This window comes from Schistocerca cancellata, chromosome 3 (genome assembly GCF_023864275.1).
Source record: "Schistocerca cancellata isolate TAMUIC-IGC-003103 chromosome 3, iqSchCanc2.1, whole genome shotgun sequence".
Taxonomy (NCBI): domain Eukaryota; kingdom Metazoa; phylum Arthropoda; class Insecta; order Orthoptera; family Acrididae; genus Schistocerca; species Schistocerca cancellata.
In genome coordinates, this window is record NC_064628.1 from 622,539,137 (window position 1) to 622,557,666 (window position 18,530).

The following is an 18,530-nucleotide window of genomic DNA, read 5'->3' on the forward strand; positions in this document are numbered from 1 at the left end:
AATAGCATCAAGGAGTATATATGTCTTTGAAATTAATTTGATGACTAAGTATTTCTTGTTGGATACATTCCAATCTCTGTCTTCCCCTACAAATTTTACCCTCTAACACCGTGGATGTTATTTCTTGATGTCTTAACACATGTCTGATCACCTAGTCCCTTCTTTTTGTCAATGCTTTCCACACCTCCCTCTCCTCCCCAATTCTGTGGAACATCTCATCTTTCAACTTTTCAGTCCATATCATTTTCAAAATCCTTCTACACCACCACATCTCGAATGCTTCAATTCTCTTCTTTTCCAATTTAGCTACAGCCCATGATTCACTTCCATCAATGTTGAGTGCCAGATGTATAGCCTCAGAAATTTCTTCCCCAAATTAAGGCTGATGTTTGATACTAGTAGACTTCTTTTGGCCAGGAATTCCCTCTTTGTCAGTACAAGCCTGATGTTTATATCCTCCTTGCTTCATCCGTCATATTACTTTGCTTATAAAGTAGCAAAATTCCTTCTCTTTGTCTACTTTGTTGTCTCCAATTTTGATGTTGAGTTTACTGCTAATCTCATATTTACTGACACTCATTACCTTTGTCTTTATTTGTTTTATTCTCAATCTATAGTGTGTACTTATTGGATGTTCATTCAAGTTAACAAGTCTTGTAATTCTTCCTCACTTTCACTGATGGTAGCAATGTTGTCAGTGAATCTTATCATTGATAAACTTTTACTCTGTATTTTAATACCATTCCTGACCCTTTCTTTTATTTCCATTGTTGCTTCTTCAACGTATACAGTAGGGGCAAAGGATTACAGCCCTATCTTATACCCTTTCCAATTCTAGCACTTTGTTCTTAGTCTTTTTTTTTTCCCCTATAGCTTGCACCTATTTTGATAATTTTACATCATGGAATACTTTTTCTAGGTTGACAAATCTTATGAAGAAGATGGTTAATTTTTCTTAAGTTATTTTTCCATTATCAAGCCCAATGTCAGAGCTGCCTCTCTGGCAACTAAAGCCAAACTGATCATCATCTAACAGAACCACTATTTTCTTTTCCACTCTTCAGTACATTATTTTTGTCAGCAACTTGGATGGATGAGCTGTGAAGCTCACTGTGCTATAGTTCTTTCAATTATCTGGGGCTGCTATTTTCAGGATTGTGTGGGTAATATTTTTTCGAAAATCTGATGGCACATCTCCTGATTCACAGATTCTACAAACCAACATGAACAGTCATTTGGTTCCCACTTCCCCAGCGAGTTAGAAAAGCTGAATGAATATTCTCTATTCCTTCCACCTTATTTGACTGCAAGTCTCCCAAAGCTATGTTAAACTCTGACTCTAATACTGTATCACATATGTTTTGCATGTAAATTCCCTTTGTAGAAGTGTCAGTGTACTGTTTCAATTTATCTGCATTTAACAGTGGAAGTCCTGTAGTGCTCTTTATGTTGACACATTTGCTTTTAATGTGAATGAAATTTGTTTTGACTTTTCTATACACCAAATCAGTCCCTCTAATAACCATTTCTTTTTTTTTATGTCTTCACATTTTTCCCGCAGTCATTCTGCCTTATCTTCAGTGCTTTTCCTCTTTAGTTCATTCCAAAGTGACATTTTTGTAGTCCTGTCTTTTCCTGAATATTTTTGTACTTTTTTCTCTCATTGAACAATTAAAGTGTTTCTTGTGTTACCCAACATTTCTTCACTGTTACCTCACTTGTTCTTACATTTGTCGGTGATCACCACTTTTTAAAGATGTCAGTTCCTTTTCAGCTAAACTGTCGATTGAGGTTCTCATTACCACAGTATCTACAGCCTTAAGGAAATTCAAATGCATGTCCTCACTCATTAATATTCCAGTATCCCATTTCATTGATTCTTCTGGGTATTTCTTTTAAACTTCAGTCTGCTCTTCATTATTACTGAAATGTGATCTGAATGCATATCTGCTTCAGAGCATCCTTTACGATCCAATATCTAATTTCAGAACCTCTGTCTAACCATAATGTAATACAAATAGAATCTTCCCACGTCTACAGGCCTTTTCCAATTATACCTCCTCCTCTTGTAATTTCTGAACAGTATATTTGTTATTACTAGATGAAATTTACTGTGGAACTCAATTAGTCTTTCTCCTCTCTCCTTACTATTACCAAGCCATATTCTCCGTAACTTTGTCTCCCACTTCTTCTGCTACTACACTGTTCCAGTCACCCTTGATCATTAGATTTTCACCTCTCTTTACACAATGAATAACACATTCAGTGTCTCCACCTCTCTTCAGCTTCTCCTTGTGATGTCAGAATTTATATCTGAACTATTGTTGTTGGCATTGGTCCTCTGTAGATTATGATGACAATAATCAAATCACTGAGCTAGCCACAGTACCTCATTCTCTGCCCTACCTTCATATTCATGAGAAACATTCTCACTACAACATTTCCACTGTTGTTTATATTATGCTATATTCATCTGACCAGAAATCTTTGCTACTGTGTATGCTGGGCTGCTGCTTGGTGATAAGGCCACTAGTCTTGCAAACATATACTGCTGGTAGCTGCACCCTGGCCTGCTAGTAACACTACCTCAGAAGATTGTATGTAAACAGCAGACATAAACATAATTCGACAGTTTATTTGCAATCAAGCTGCACACCTCCAGGGCGTCAGGGAGAGCCAACCTCACCAATATGAAGCCTGCAGATCAAAGTAAAAAGCGCTGCAGTCACATGCACCACTTTCTTATGCGAAGACACAGGCCTGCTAAATGCCAGACAAGTATCCATCCGCTCTGCGGTCAGTCCACAAACTGGGCTCAGCAATGGCCACATCTGCAGCCCATTGAATGGAGTCTCTTCGCTATCACTGGGAGTACCTACCATTCAATACCTACTGGACTTCCATCAGCTGTTCTTGAGTGCAATGTGCCACTGGGATTCTGCCAGCTGCTCTTGTGTGTCATGCTATGCTGGACCTACATCTCAGCCGCTCTCAAGTTCAACACCTCACAGGACTTTTGCCTAAAACACCCACAAGCCCACAGCCTTGTTGGAATATATCGCTAACCATCCACAAGAAACCCAATCTGCTCACCACTGACTACGGCATTCATGGACCCCGTTATTGTGAGCATCTTATAGGTGACATCTATGTTTGACTTTTCAGTTTGCATTAAAATAGTGTGACACTATTTGCAAGAAATTGTGTACCAAGTTGTTTCTCAGTTAGAAAATAAACAGCTGTTATAGCTACCAGTGCACTTCAACTGTTGCCAGTTACCCCTCGGCCACGGGCATTAAACTGTCGATGAGGGTGACACTCACTTGTGTGATAGTTTGTCATGATCAACAAACAGTTTCTGGAATTTTAGCAGCAATGGCTGGAACAGACGCACGTGCAACACCATCAACAGCAGGAAAAGGTATGGCAGCTACTCAAACAGAACTCCACAGGTATGCGATCAGCTGGTTGGGAGCCTGTGTAACAACCTGCCACCACTGCAGTGGTGGCCACCTCTTATATGCTGGCATGGCCTCCTGTGCCACTTGCCTCAGTGCTGCTGTCCCTCTCATCATTGGCCCAGCCGACCCTAGCCCTGTTGTGACCAGTCCTGTTGACGCCAGCCATTTCATCAGACTGGTTGATGCCAGCCCTGTAAGCACCAATGCCAATCCTCCTCTCACTGACCTTCAGAACACTCTTTCTCATTGTCTTGGATGACACTGGCCTTGTTGTGGCCAACCCTTTTGACACCGATGCCAGCCTGGCTGCCCGGGTCGGCCCTGCAGCCTGTCTTGCTAACCCCTGGCACCACCTCTCTTCTCGAATCACCCATTTCTCAGGTTTCTGTGCCTCCTTCTCCTTTTGCCTCACCTTCTGTGTCTGTGGTATCTGCTGTTCACATCCTCTATTGGGGGGCTTCTCCCATTGGTTTGGTGGTGACAGTGCTGCTCCGTCTTTTGCCTGTGCTGATTGCTGGTCACTTCTCTCTGTCCTGAGCACCAGAAGTTCTCATCTGCTGTAGTTTTGCCCTTGGTGTTAAATTTCCTTCCCTTTGAATGCAGAGCCTACACCAATGCCTTTGGTATCCCCACCATTCTGCATTGTTTCCTTTCCAGATGTGGATGACGTTCCATCCAAGTGTGACACGTTTAGTTCTCTGTACCTCTCTCTGTTGGCCACTTCTCTGGGTTCTCCTGTGGCTACTCGTGAGACCACCTGTTCTTCGATAATGCTCACACAATATAGTCCAGATAGTCTTATTCCTGTACTGACTCCATTGTGCCTCTGATTTTCACACAGTCTTTCAACTGGCATTACCCCAGGACACAGCATGTCTTCCTCCGATTCTTGTCCTGGACCTCCCCTCCGGTCGTGGGAAGCATGTGCACCCACATTGGCACCTCTCAGCTGTGAGCTTTTGCTTCTGTTGCTTGTGTGGGTTTTCCTACACCTCGGGTTGTGCATTCTTCAAAATTCTACGGAAAGTATCTGCTGCCTGTCGCATCTGGTTCGTCTTTCCGTCTTTCCTGTATGCCGACAATGCCTGCTTTCCCTTTTCTCAGAACTGCTTCCACACCTTTGTGGAGTCTTCCCGCTGAAGGTACCACATCCTCTCCCAGATGACACCACCATCTCTTTTGTAAATGACCTGTCTTACAAGTAACACTACCTCAGGAAATTGCATATAAACAGCAAGCAGCAATGAAATTTGCCAGGCTGTTAACAACCATGTTTCATGCTGCCTCTAAGGTATCATATAACTCCAGCCTCACCAATATGTGGTGTGAAGATCAGAGTAAATGGTGCTGCAGTCATGATCACCACTTTCCTATGCGAAATGACATGCTCGCAAAACGCCATTCCAGTATCCATCCACTGGTGGATATTTAGGCCATAGCTCGACAACTCTGTAGATCGTGCATGCTCCGGACTGAACATCACTCACATCTGCAGTGTTAAACAAGTTATCTTCACCACTTTCATGAACACTTGCCATTTAATACTCAATGGCCTTCCATCAGCTGCCCTCGAGCGCAATGCATTGCTGGCAAAAATTTGGAAATTTGTGGTAAGGTCTTATGGGACCAAACTGCTGAGGTCATCGGTCCCTAAGCCTGCAGCTCAGCTGCCCGCAAGCTCAAGGCTGTGTAGGACTTTCGTCTCAACCATTCTTGATGCAATGGCTTCATGGGACCCTATTGCTAATTGTCCTTAAGCAACCAGCTTTCATTGAGCCTGCCATTGTGAGCACCTTTCAGGCAACATCCAGGTTTGACTTTTCAGTTGGTATTCAAGTAATGTGGACACTAGTCGCCACAAACTGTGAATTGAGTTCTGTTTCTTAGTTAAAAAACCATCAGTTGTTACTACTACTAATGCATTTCAATTGTCGCCAGCTGCACTCCTTGAGTATTGACACTAAACTTGTCTTCTTTCCATTAAACAGTTCACTGATCCCTACTATATCTAGATTAAGCCTTTGCTGTCCCCTTTTCAGATTTTCTAGCTTCCCTTCCACAATTCTTGGATTCTACAGTTTGCCTTGAAAGTGGCAGGGTGTGCTCCCGCCGAAATACGGTGGTTGCTGTCAATATTACCTGGCTGAATTACTGTATGTTTTTGGAAAGTCATGTACTGTTACCCTTTTATAGGTTATTCAATCTTTTTCTCCCTTGGCAACCCCATGCCAGAGATCCGAATGAGGGACTAATCTGGGAAATTTTGCCAATTGAGTGATCATCACGACACATTTTCAATTACAGATTACAGGTTCTGTTGACATATCAAGTGTCTGTAATACAGTGGTTTCCATTCCCTGGGTGATACAGTCATAGTTTATTGCTAATACAATATACAGATTAAGTTTCTGTGGTTTCCTTATCTTTTGTTAATGAATACTTTGACTCATTTAACATCCCTGAAGGTTCTACTTCTGATGGGATCTATAAAATATAATGAATGCATCAGTCAAATTAAGTTTTTAAGATTTCCTCTTTACTGCTGCTAATGTAGACACAATTTATATCCACATGATGGAATATTCTTTATTAATTTTGTCTGATTCGTTGAATGAATTTATGAAGATCAGCATTTTGTTGTTGTTTATGAAGCGAGGTACCTCGTTTCTAAAAATGCCATTTTGAATTTGGTACTAACACATTCCACAGCGGCAATCACATACAGCAAAAATCTTCTTCTTTCTTTTCTCATTTCCAGTTCTATGATGATGATTTTTGTTGCAATCATACATTGTTATTTTCCAATACTTATTTGTTGATTTTAGAAGTTCATTTCATTTAGCTTCTAGCATTCTATCTGAGGAATGACAGCAATTGTATGTATTGTGTTGTATGTTTTTGTGGTAATGTTTGTTAATTGCTTCAGCTTTCTTGCAACATATACCAAACAATTTACTTGTAGCAATGATACATTTCCTTTGATATAACCGGATTATGACTTCACTGATGAGAGGACACAGAGTGATACAAACACAGGTTGGATAGTAAGCTTATTTTTGAAAATGGGTAGTGATGTCACCTGCTATCATTCATCATGTTCCGTAGGTGGGTTCGAGGCGGAGAACCTTCAGGATGTGGGACGAGTCAAAATGCACATTAAAAAGATAGACACCGCGTAAAAACTTTGTCTGTGCTCTGTTATAACAATAAATTGCCACTGTACTTCAAAATATGATTTGTGCTTGTGCTTGCTAACTGCATACTAGTAAATTAGAAGTAAAGCCACTGCTTCCTCAGTTATATCAAAGTGCTACCAGGAAAAAGATCATGTAGCTAAAGCTTACAAGAATATTCAATCCTTGAATCTAGATAATCTGATAATTTCTGTAAGGAATGGTTGATGAACTACGTTTTCAATTTTTCTTTGAACTGGTGTGGATTACCCCTTTTCCTGCTTTGTGTTAGCAGACATTATTTCAGACACATCAGGTGAGCTACATAGTAATACTAATAGCAGTACTTTCAGACCTTTCACACAGTGATTACTGCATTATTTCAAGGGACTTCTGGCTAATTAATTACTTTTTCACACATCACAAGCATCCTGAAAATTAACGCCTCAATGATGTTGAGGTCACTGACTCATTTCGACAAGAACATGGCTGGCCTTGATCTGGCTAAGGAAAAATTCGAGCATTTGGTGTTTTAAGAAAACTTTAATCGCGATTTCTTCCGAGTACAAGAGTTGTTTCTTAACCAGTGAAACGCTTGGTCCTGTCGGCAAACAGCAGCAAGTCTAGAATGTTTGCTTCCAGCCTTCATACTCTGTTAAAGTTGCACAGCTTCACTCTGTTAAGCTCAGGAGTAAAGTGACTTACCTTAGGAGTATGCACCTTAACATCATAATACACAACATCTGCTTACCTCTCGGTTCAATTTGAAATAAGATTTTATTTCAGCCACAATGAGGCCAATGATAATTCCATCATAAACTGCTGCTAGTGAATAAAACCTTGGATTTGAAGTGATATCCTCATACCATGAATAGGGATAATCAATTGGAAACCAATCCTGGCACAGAGTTCGCACCTGCATGACAAAAATCATTTAGAAAACATCCATTCTCATATATGGACAACACTCCACACAGCATTAAATGCTTAAATACCAAGGCAAACACATGACAGTTATTAAAAAAGGTTAGGAATTAAAAAAAAAAACCAGTATATCTCTAAATAAATGCACTGCATTACATTTAACTAGAGTAAATGAAAAATTAAAGGTTAACATTCCATCAATGAAAGGGCCATTAGTGATGAAACTAAAGTAAAATAAAAAACACATCCTCTTAATAATGAGTTTAAATATACATCCTGACTACAGACGTTATTTACTAGCTGCAGCCATCAAAGAATTGTAGTACACACTTAAAAAATACAGCTACTCTTCATGAATGACAAGATTAAGGGCTATTAGCACAAGCTTGCACCCCAGTGCTATAAAATGTACTCAACTTGCAAAAAGTACAGTTTGTATGTCCTGTACACATGAGGTTCCTGCAGAATAACATGTTATATTAGACAGTAACTACAAGTTACCATTAATTTTCTATGTTGCTGATTTTCGAATAATTTAATAGTTCACTTCATACCCTCATTTTCAGTATTAACCCTATGACACCCAATGTGACAAATTTACTTTACAAATAATTATAAAGGATGTTTTAACAGACTAAAGCAAATATAAATCTTCAAAAGGTAGTACGAAATAAATAATAGATATACCTTTTTACAGGATATGCAAACATATTTTTTAATCAGTGATTATGAATTCATTTATGGATTCCTGTTGTGTGAATATAATTTTATAAAAGAGTAATACTGATTTCTAAGTACAATAGACATTTCTGTGACAATCTATTACTTAATAAATAAAACAATGTTGGAATCTGGTGCTAATGCAAACGTAAATATTGATGGAACAGATGTACTGAACTAACAGAGAGAGAGAGAGAGAGAGAGAGAGAGAGAGAGAGAGAGAGAGAGAGAGAGAGAGAGAGAGAGTTTTCCCTGCTAAGTCAAACTTCTTGATCAATTTGAATCAAATTTACGTTCACTAGCTCAGTTTGTTTTCGCTTTCATTCATTATACAGTTGGTGGATAACTGGTTATATGTCAGTATTGAATTTTTATTCTAGAAGTTCCCCTTTTTTTTGCCTTCATTGTTGATAACTGTACATCCACGTTCACTGTTAATGTCTATGACTGTCTGTTCATTTTTGCAAAGCAAAGGTTGTTGAACTGCTTAGGGTTGTCAACGTTCCTTATTTAGTACTAAAATTTCTCCTTGTTTGCACTATATAGACTGCTGACCAATAACACAGCAGTAGGTAGAAACTATGATTAAATATGTAGCTGATTTGGAGGTAAACAGGTTGCAAAACTTAGTACACGTAGCTGCCACCTATGGCAGCAGCAGTCATTCTAACCCAAGCAGGCATTGAGTCAAGCTGAGATTGGATGACAGATATTGGTGCATCACTCCATGCTGCTTCACCTCTAAGCCAGAGATCTGGAGAATGTCCTGACTAGTGCAATAAGTGAACATCCTCTGTACTGAAATAGGTCAGGACAGCACAGGCAACATATGCACTTGCATTATCCTGTTGAAAGATGATATCACCTGAAGATAGAGTACAGCCACCACCCTTAGGACACCAGAAATGTAATGGCTGCTGTCCAAATTGCTGGCTATGTGAAACAGAGGTGATCATGTTGTGTACACAATAGCAACTCAAATTATCATGCCAGGTGCTGGGACTGTATGATGGCAATGAATGCAATTTGTCACCGTTCATACTCCTTGGAGCTCCTCACATGGACACATACATCCATCTTGATGGGTATGCAGAAGCACAGCTTATTAAAAAAGATAATGTGATGCCATTCTTGTGTCCACTATTATCGTTGTGCACACCACTGTCAGTACATCCTTCTCTGCTGCCACATCACGGGAAGCTGCAACAACAGTTGTCATGCTGACAGTCCATGGTGCTCCAGATGTTATGGCACTTTCTGTTTGCTACAAGTGAGTCTCTAAACAAGTTATGTGGCTGTATGATCCTGCATGGCCAAGTGGACAATATGTATGTCTTCTCAAGAGCTATACTTGTGGGGCCATTGAGATCTCCCACAGCAATCAGCATGGGCATCCTGTGCCCATTGATTCCACATTTGTGTGACTGTCATGCAATCCAACTATCCAAGCAGAAATTTGGTGGAACGGCAAACTGCAGTCTCCATGGGCAATGATACAGCCGTTATTGGATTCTGACATGTGCTCATCGACATATCTCCTTCTCACAGAAGGCATAACATGATGTTCTCACAAACAACTGACATTCAAATACAATTTCTAAATGAAATACTTGTAATTTTGCCTTATATGCAATAGCCCTATCCACTTCATACACTTATGCTGAAACGATAATCATTTGCATATCGAAGCAGATAGTACAGTGTTGCAATTTTAATAGTCAGCTGTGTATTAAAAAGAAAATTTACAATTAAGCTTGTAGATCCCCAACTATTGACACCCCTCTGCCCAACCACGGATTTCTCTAATTTTATCATCATAATTATTACATTATTTGAAAGTTGGAGTAAGTTTCTTAACTTGTTTTGGAATGTTCACTCTCGGCATTTTGTTGCTAAGCCTCCCTGGGAAAGCACAATGATTTTATTGTAATATTTTCGACTGCAGTTTGTTGAGCATTACTGTGATGGCTAGTTCTTCCTTCCTCCACCTCCCCCACCCCCACCCAACCACATGCACATCCACATCCACACACCCACTCATCCATCCCTACACACGCGCGCGCGTATGTAGGGAAGACACTCCCAGTCTTCACAATATTCTTGTCAGACCCTATGTTCCTTCTGCACCCATCTCCCTACCCTACGGCTTCTAACCCTGTGGCCACCCCTACTGCAAGACTTGCCCTGTGCACCTTCCTACCACCACCTATAATAGCCCTGCAACTGGCAAAACATATACTATCAAAGGGAGAGCCACCTACGAAACAACACATCATATACCAGTTAGTATGTAAACACTGTTTAGCCTTATACATCGGCAAGACTATCACCAAATTATCAATTAGGACGAATGGGCATAGGCAGAGGGTAAATGGAAAGGACCGTATGACATCAATGGCCGGGAGTTCCCAGACTGGAAGTTCGGCCGTGAAGTGCAAGTCTTATTGAATGTGACACCACGGTGGGCGACTTGGCATGCCGACAATGGGGATGAAATGATAATGAGGATGGCACAACACCCCATCCCTGAGGGGAGACAATTTCCACCCCAGCCAGGAATCGAACCCGAGCCCCTGTGCGTGGCATTCCAAAGAGCAGACCGTTCAGCTAATGGGGCAGACAGGCAGAGGGTATATGCTGGCAGCTCGCAATATCCTGTTTCAGAGGATGCTCTACAACATGATATTCATGACCTTGGTGCCTGTTTCCCCACACACGCCATCTGGATTCCTCCCCCAAACACTAGTTTCTCAGAACTCCACAGGTAGGAACTAGCACTACAACATGTCCTTGGTTCTTGCTGCCCATCTGGCCTTAATTTACATTAATTTCTTCCATCTCAGCTTTTCTTCACTGTAACTACTCTTTGCTTCACTCCATTTTAGTATTCCGCATTTTTCATTGACTTTCCTGTCTATTTTTCACCACCCCCTCCCACTTCTGTTACATACAATGCACTTAGCTTACTCACTCTTATTAACTCAGGCACTATGTTTTAGTAGTAATGTCTGTCTTGCAAATTACTCTGTCTTCTACCTTTAAGCTCTCAGGTTTTCAAATCTTGTTCGATGCAGTCCCCAACAATAAGTCTTTCCTTCTCATCCTGTATGGTAAGTGTCCCCTTACCAGTGGTTCCGGGTGACTTTCTCAAAATCTACCCCTTTTCCTAGGTCTCTCCAGTCCTTTTCCTTCTCCCTTCACCCTTCTCCCTTCCCCTCCAACCCTTCTGCCTGAAGAATCAGCTTTTCAATCACAACAGTTTTTATGTGGGTGTTCTACCGCCACTTGGTGAGTAGATTTTTTATCTATCCAATTAAATAATTTCACCTTAATTTTTAAGAAATTTTTAAAAAAATAACATTTTTACCTACTTATTATTGGATTGCAAAGCCACAGTAAAAAATAAAATAAAAATAAATCTTAGTTTGTAAAACAAATCTGAACTTTAAATTCCCTGAAAACCACCATCTGAACTTTCTTCTTCTTCTCTTCATCATCATCATCATCATCGTTGTCCTCTTCATATATAAGATGGTCTTCATGGCCACTGTGAGCATTATTTAATCCACACTTCTTGATAGATTTAACAATCTCTCACTGTAGACACGACTATTTTATCCACTGACACACATATTTGATTGCAGATCATTTTAAATCTCCCTTCGGCTTGAATTCATCTCAGGTTTAATCCATCAGCCATTTGTTTTATTCCTTTTTAAAATACACATTAAATGGTTTATTTATTGAGGTATCAAGAGGTTGCAATTGAGCAGTCAGTCCTCCCAGAACAACAGCAAGCTCTGTATTTCCCTGTCTCAACTTCTCCTTTACAGAATTTTTCAGATGTCTGTTAAACCATCTAGTAGAAGGAGAAAACTCTTCTTCAATAAAGCACTTTTCCTTCTCTCCCACATTCTGTTAATCCTAGTTTCACACCAGCCTCATCCACCCAAACCTTGTCATGTACGTGAACACCAATACCATGCAGTATTTCAGAAGATTTTGGCATTGTTTTGTGCTTGAAAATAATCACTGTATTAAGTTTAGTACCATCAGCAAAATATGCAAAGGACAACAGCGTAGTGCATTTTTTCATATCCACTTGTTTTTATATTTACGGTTTCAGCACCTTTAATGTCAACAGTTCTGTTACTTGGCATATCAAATATCAGATTAGTTTTGTCCATATTCGGTATTTGGCTTCGTTGCAGACTTAAAAAACACAAAATTGAGGGAACTGCAGAATCAAGGAAAATGTTAAAACCCCAAAATATGATCAAAACCACATGAAATTTGAATATATGATTAAAAATCACAATCCTATCCAATACTTTTTATAAAATTTGTCTAAGTGAAGGAAATTAAATGTAATACACAATGTTTATACAATAATTTGTGGTCATGAATTTCATCAGTTCTTAAAAAAATCACAAATGTAAAACAGCAAGTAAAAACTCATCAAAAAGTTGAAACTGGTATCTGCATACAAGGTAATTAAGCTGTTTTTCAACATGCTATGACCACAAATTGTACATTCAAAACACGTATTTTTGAAAGATCATCCATTAAGCTCACCCAGGAAAAAGCAAAACTTGATGAACATATTGAATTAAATCAAAAACATTCAGCAGCTAAGTGTTCAAACCATAAGCAGAAATGTGGACATCTGCCTAATGACATACTTCGTCACCATCGCTGTTATTGTGTAATGCTTTTCTTACGCGCCGCACTTCATACGCTCACCACTGTTAATGTGGTATTTGAGGCTTTATGAGAGAAACAGAAACATAAAAAAATGAGTTTACTTCCCCAATTGATGTCACAAGCTTATCAGAAGTCAGCTCAGTGAATTTCTGTACACTGTGTAAAATCTAAATTTGAAAGAAAGCTTAGGTGCTACAGTTTTGCTTCATGCCCTGTATCACTGCTGCCATTCTTTACGATCTATGGTGTGTCTGGTGCAAAGTATATACATGAATAGTGTACGTATCAGGTCAGATTTGAACATGAAAGTCTTTAAAATGTGCTATCGCAAAACCCTTGTTCTGTTTCTGTGTGAAATCTCTGTCATAGCATATCATCTGCCCAAAAAGTATATTTTCAGGACTTCACAAAATGCTTTCACCCCTACCAGCTCTCCCGTCAGTGAGGGGGCCACTCCCACTCTCCATACACCCAGCAGGCAATCTCATTTTACATGTGTCAGAGTGGTGTGGTGGCTGCACAGACAACTGGGTGACTTAACAAGTTGCCAGCCTATAAGAGTGCACTAGCAAGAAATGGGTGACATTTCCTCAATAATGACCATGCATGTTCTTTGAAACTCGGTGCTTAAATTTAAAATGTTGACGATTGATACTGATGCTGAATACAGTACATCAAAAATACATGCAAAAAAGATGAGACTGACATATAATGGGCATAAGAAAAGGTGATAGCTGGCCCCTTTCATCCCATATTGGCTTGTTCCAGAACACTTTGCATCGACTGTCTTGTTTTTACATTACTGCTGCAATGTAGCAGTAGTTGTATCATAACTGTGTGGTGAAGCTAAATGTTGCAAGTTGTGTTGGCAACACCAATTGTGGATTATGTTAGCATTTCCTCTCTCACATTTCCCTTCTCCGCAACAGCCTAAAATATTCCCATAACTCTGCCACCACCTGTGGTGCGAACCATCTGTCTTTTGTGCCACATCAAAAATCAACAGAAAGAAAATGGGACAAAATCAAGCGGGACATCGAGTAAGAATTTACAACTGAGTTAAACCTTACCAGGAAGAAATGTGAAATTGGGGAATTTTGAGCATTGATCTTATGGGTTTTTCACAGGGGCTACCAATTTACGGTATAGAATAACGAAAAACGTAAAACCGGACACTGTAAAATTGAAGTTCCACTGTATGGTTGAATTATATTATGAAACTATGGTGTAGATTAAAAGTTTTACAAAGCCAGTTATTTAAATTGCTAGCATGTAGCCACATTTTCAAAAATGAAATGTACCTTATTTCTACACATAATGACATATTCCACATCACAGCGAGTAGCTACAAGTGTGATTCACAGAACATGGATTATACTTTACAAAACTAAGTAAACTGAATCCAAAAGATATAAAGTGCAGCAGCCAAGTCAGAATATTGTGGCTTCGTACATTCTTTCAGAGATGTTGTTACTTAACTATCTGCAATAAAGATAATAGCAGCTAAAAACTGTTTAATACAACCCCTACCAGTGATGGGCAAAGGGATAACTTATCAACCAACCTTCAAGTTGTGATGCTAATTTAAACTGAACAGTTAGATTGATAATAACAATAGCCACAGCCATCATTTTAAAAGCTTTACCTCATGTCCGATTTTGAGACTTGCACGTCATTTCTTGATGTACCTTAGTAAATGTCTAATTAATGGTTAAGTATTAACCTACCAGATCACAGCATGTTGTCAACTGAAAGACAGCCCTGTGTCACAAGACTAAGCAAAGTGACACTACACAAATAGGCATGACAAAATGATGGATAACAAACCCAAAATGATTTCTTATCTTGCAAGTAGACACACTAGTCCAAATCAAGAGCCACTATGTCGCACTTAGCACAGGTCCCAAATAGTCCCTCCATTTATGAGCATTACTAAAGGTAAGTTCTACTCACAGGCAACAAGCAGGAATGTCATGATTATTTTTACTTATTTATAGTTTTATTTAGCCTGATCAGATCAGAGTCTTTAGGCTCTCTCTTTCAACAGGCCAAGAACTATACATTCCAAAAACTATTACAAAACATATTCAACTTTTATGTACACTTGTGGCTCAGTTACGTACCTCTATTCTTACGAGGCTTATTATAATGACCACCACACGTAATATCAATAATAATAATAATAATAATAATAATAATAATAATAATAATAATAATAATAACATAAGCAGACATTAATAACAACAATAATATTAATTACTTTAGCACTTTTGAAGCTGTGTTTAATATATCTGGACAAAGGGATAGGGATAGAGAAGAAACCTGAAAAGACAGTGATACTGACAGTAACAGCAGCTCTTAAGAAAGAGCAGACTGTTTCAATAAAGAACACTCTAAGACAAGGGGATAGACTGGTGAGGGAGGAGGATAAGTATTTACATACATACCACATAAGCCATCAAACAGTGCATGGCGGAGGTTACTCTGTACCACTGCTAGTCATTCCCTGTCTTGTTCCACTTGCAAATGGAGTGAGGGAGAAACAACTTTCTATATAATTATGTATGAGCACTATTTTCTCTTATCTTTTACTTGCAATCTTTATGAAAAATATAAGTTGGCAGTAGTGGAATCATTCTGCAATCAGCTGCAAATGCCAGTTCTTTAAACTTTCTGAATAGTGACTGCTAAAAGGATGTCTTTTTCCCTTCAGGGATTCCAATTTGAGTTCACAAAGTATCTCTGTAAACTTCGCATGTTGATCACACCCACCAGTAATAAATCTAGTGGCACACCTCTGAACTGGTTCGATGTCTTCCTTTAATCCTATGCAGTGAGGAACCCAACTACTTGAGCAATATTCAAGAATGTGTTACACTAATGTTCTATACGCAGTCTCCTTTACAGATAAGCAACACTTTCCATAAAATCCTCCCAATAAATCGAAGCTGACCATTTGCCTTCCCTGCTATTGACCTTACATGCCTCATTCCATTTCAAATCACTTTGTAATGTTACGTCCAGATATTTAATTAACACATTTCAAACGGCATGCCACTAATACTATATTTGAACAGTATGGGAGTTTTCTTCCTACTCATCAGCATTAACTTACATTTTGTGTGTGTAAGAGATAACTGTTGTGATAGAAGGTGGAACATTACATGTCAAAGTTGGAAAGGAGTGTAATTTCTTTGAGGAATATAGATTGAAACTTGGGTTCCCTAAGCAAAAAACGATTTTGGAAGACAGTTGTGTTATGTAGTGGTATAGAGAAAACTTTTGTTTGTGGAAAATCAGTAATTTTGCTATGATGTTTAGATAGTAATGTTAAGGGCTGAAGGTACAAAAAAGGGAGAGCCATGAGTGAATAGAGAGCTGAGCAAACAGAAGCTATCTACACTTAACTGCACACAACTAAACTTTGTCTCGAAACCTGGCAGGAAATCCAAAGAGAGTCTGATTGTATGCGAAGTATGTTAGCTGCAAGAAACAATCAATGCCTTCTCTGCGCGATATCAATGGAGATACTGTCAAAGACAGTGCTGCCAAAGCAGAGTTACTAAACACAGCCTTCTAAAATGCCTTCACAAAAGAAGATGAAGTAAATATTCCAGAACTTGAATCAAGAACAGTTGCCAACATGAGTAACGTAGAAGTAAATATCCTCGGAGTATTGAAGCAACTTAAATCACTTAATAAAAGCAAGTCCTCTGATCCGGACTGTGTACCAATTAGGTTCCTTTCGGAGTATGTTGATGCATTAGCTCCATACTTAACAATCATATACAATCGTTCACTCGACGAAAGACCCGTACCCAAAGACTGGAAAGTTGCACAGGTCACACCAATATTCAAGAAAGGTAGTAGGAGCAATCCACTAAATTACAGGCCCATATCGTTAATGTTGATATGCAGCAGGATTTTAGAACATATATTCTGTTCGAACATTATGAATTACCTCGAAGAAAACGGTTTATTGACACACAGTCAACATGGGTTTAGAAAACATCGTTCCTGTGAAACACAACTAGCTATTTATTCACATGAAGTGTTGAGCGCTATTGACAAAGGATCTCAGATCGATTCCGTATTTCTGGATTTCCAGATGGCTTTTGACACTGTACCACACAAGTGGCTCATAGTGAAATTGTGTGCATATAGAATATCGTCTCAGTCATGTGACTGGATTTGTGATTTCCCATCAGAGAGGTCGCAGTTTGTAGTAATTGATGGAAAGTCATTGAGTAAAACAGAAGTGAACTCTGGCAAGGAAGTGTTACAGTCCCTTTGCTGTTCCTTATCTACAGGGTGTTACAGAAAGGTACGGCCAAACTTTCAGGAAACATTCCTCACACAAAAAGAAAGAAAATATGTTATGTGGACATGCGTCCGGAAACGCTTACTTTCCATATTAGAGCTCATTTTATTACTTCTCTTCAAATCACATTAATCATGGAATGGAAACACACAGCAACAGAACGTACCAGCGTGACTTCAAACACTTTGTTACAGGAAATGTTCAAAATGTCCTCCATTAGCGAGGATACATGCATCCACCCTCTGTCGCATGGAATCCCTGATGCGCTGATGCAGCCCTGGAGAATGGCGTATTGTATCACAGCCATCCACAATACGAGCACGAAGAGTCTCTACATTTGGTACCGGGTTTGCGTAGACAAGAGCTTTCAAATGCCCCCATAAATGAAAGTCAAGAGGGTTGAGGTAGGAGAGTGTGGAGGCCATGGAATTGGTCCACCTCTACCAATCCAGCGGTCACCGAATCTGTTGTTGAGAAGTATACGAACACTTCGACTGAAATGTGCAGGAGCTCCATCGTGCATTAACCACATGTTGTGTCGTACTTGTAAAGGCACATGTTCTAGCAGCACAGGCAGAGTATCTCGTATGAAATAATGATAACGTGCTCCATTGAGCGTAGGTGGAAGAACATACTGACGAAACTAAAATGAGCTCTATCATGGAAATTAAGCATTTCTGGACACATGTCCACATAACATCTTTCCTTTATTTGTGTGTGAGGAATGTTTCCTGAAAGTTTGGCCGTACCTTTTTGTAACACCCTGTATAAAAATGATCTGGGAGACAATCTGAGCAGCCGTCTTTGGTTGTTAGCAGATGACACTGTTGTTCATCAACTAATAAAGTCATCAGAAGATCAAAACAAACTGCAAAATGATTTAGAAGAAAAATCGGAATGGTGCGAAAAATGGCAGTTGACCCTAAATAACGAAAAGTGTGAGGTCATCCACATGAGTGCTAAAAGGAACTCGTTAAACTTTGGTTACATGATAAATCAATCTAATCTAAAAGCCGTGAATTTAACTAAATACCTAGGTATTACAATTATGAACAACTTAAATTGGAAGGAACACACAGAAAATGTTGTGGGGAAGGCTAACCAAAGACTGCGTTTTATTGGCAGGACACTTAGAAAATGTAATAGACCTACTAAGGAGACTGACTACACTACGCTTGTCCATCCGCTTTTAGAATACTGCTGCATGGTGCGGGATCCTTACCGGAT

General features: G+C 39.3%; 1 protein-coding gene across 2 annotated transcripts in view; it reads right to left on the bottom strand.

The window, feature by feature from the left end:
- Window positions 1–18,530, bottom strand: part of LOC126175535 (N-alpha-acetyltransferase 60) — a 92,386-nt gene that overhangs the window by 63,863 nt on the left and 9,993 nt on the right. For both annotated transcript variants that reach the window (XM_049922368.1, XM_049922367.1), the window contains exon 3: window positions 7,386–7,550. In XM_049922368.1, coding sequence (XP_049778325.1) covers window positions 7,386–7,550 — 165 coding nt within the window. The remainder of the gene's footprint in view (window positions 1–7,385; window positions 7,551–18,530) is intronic.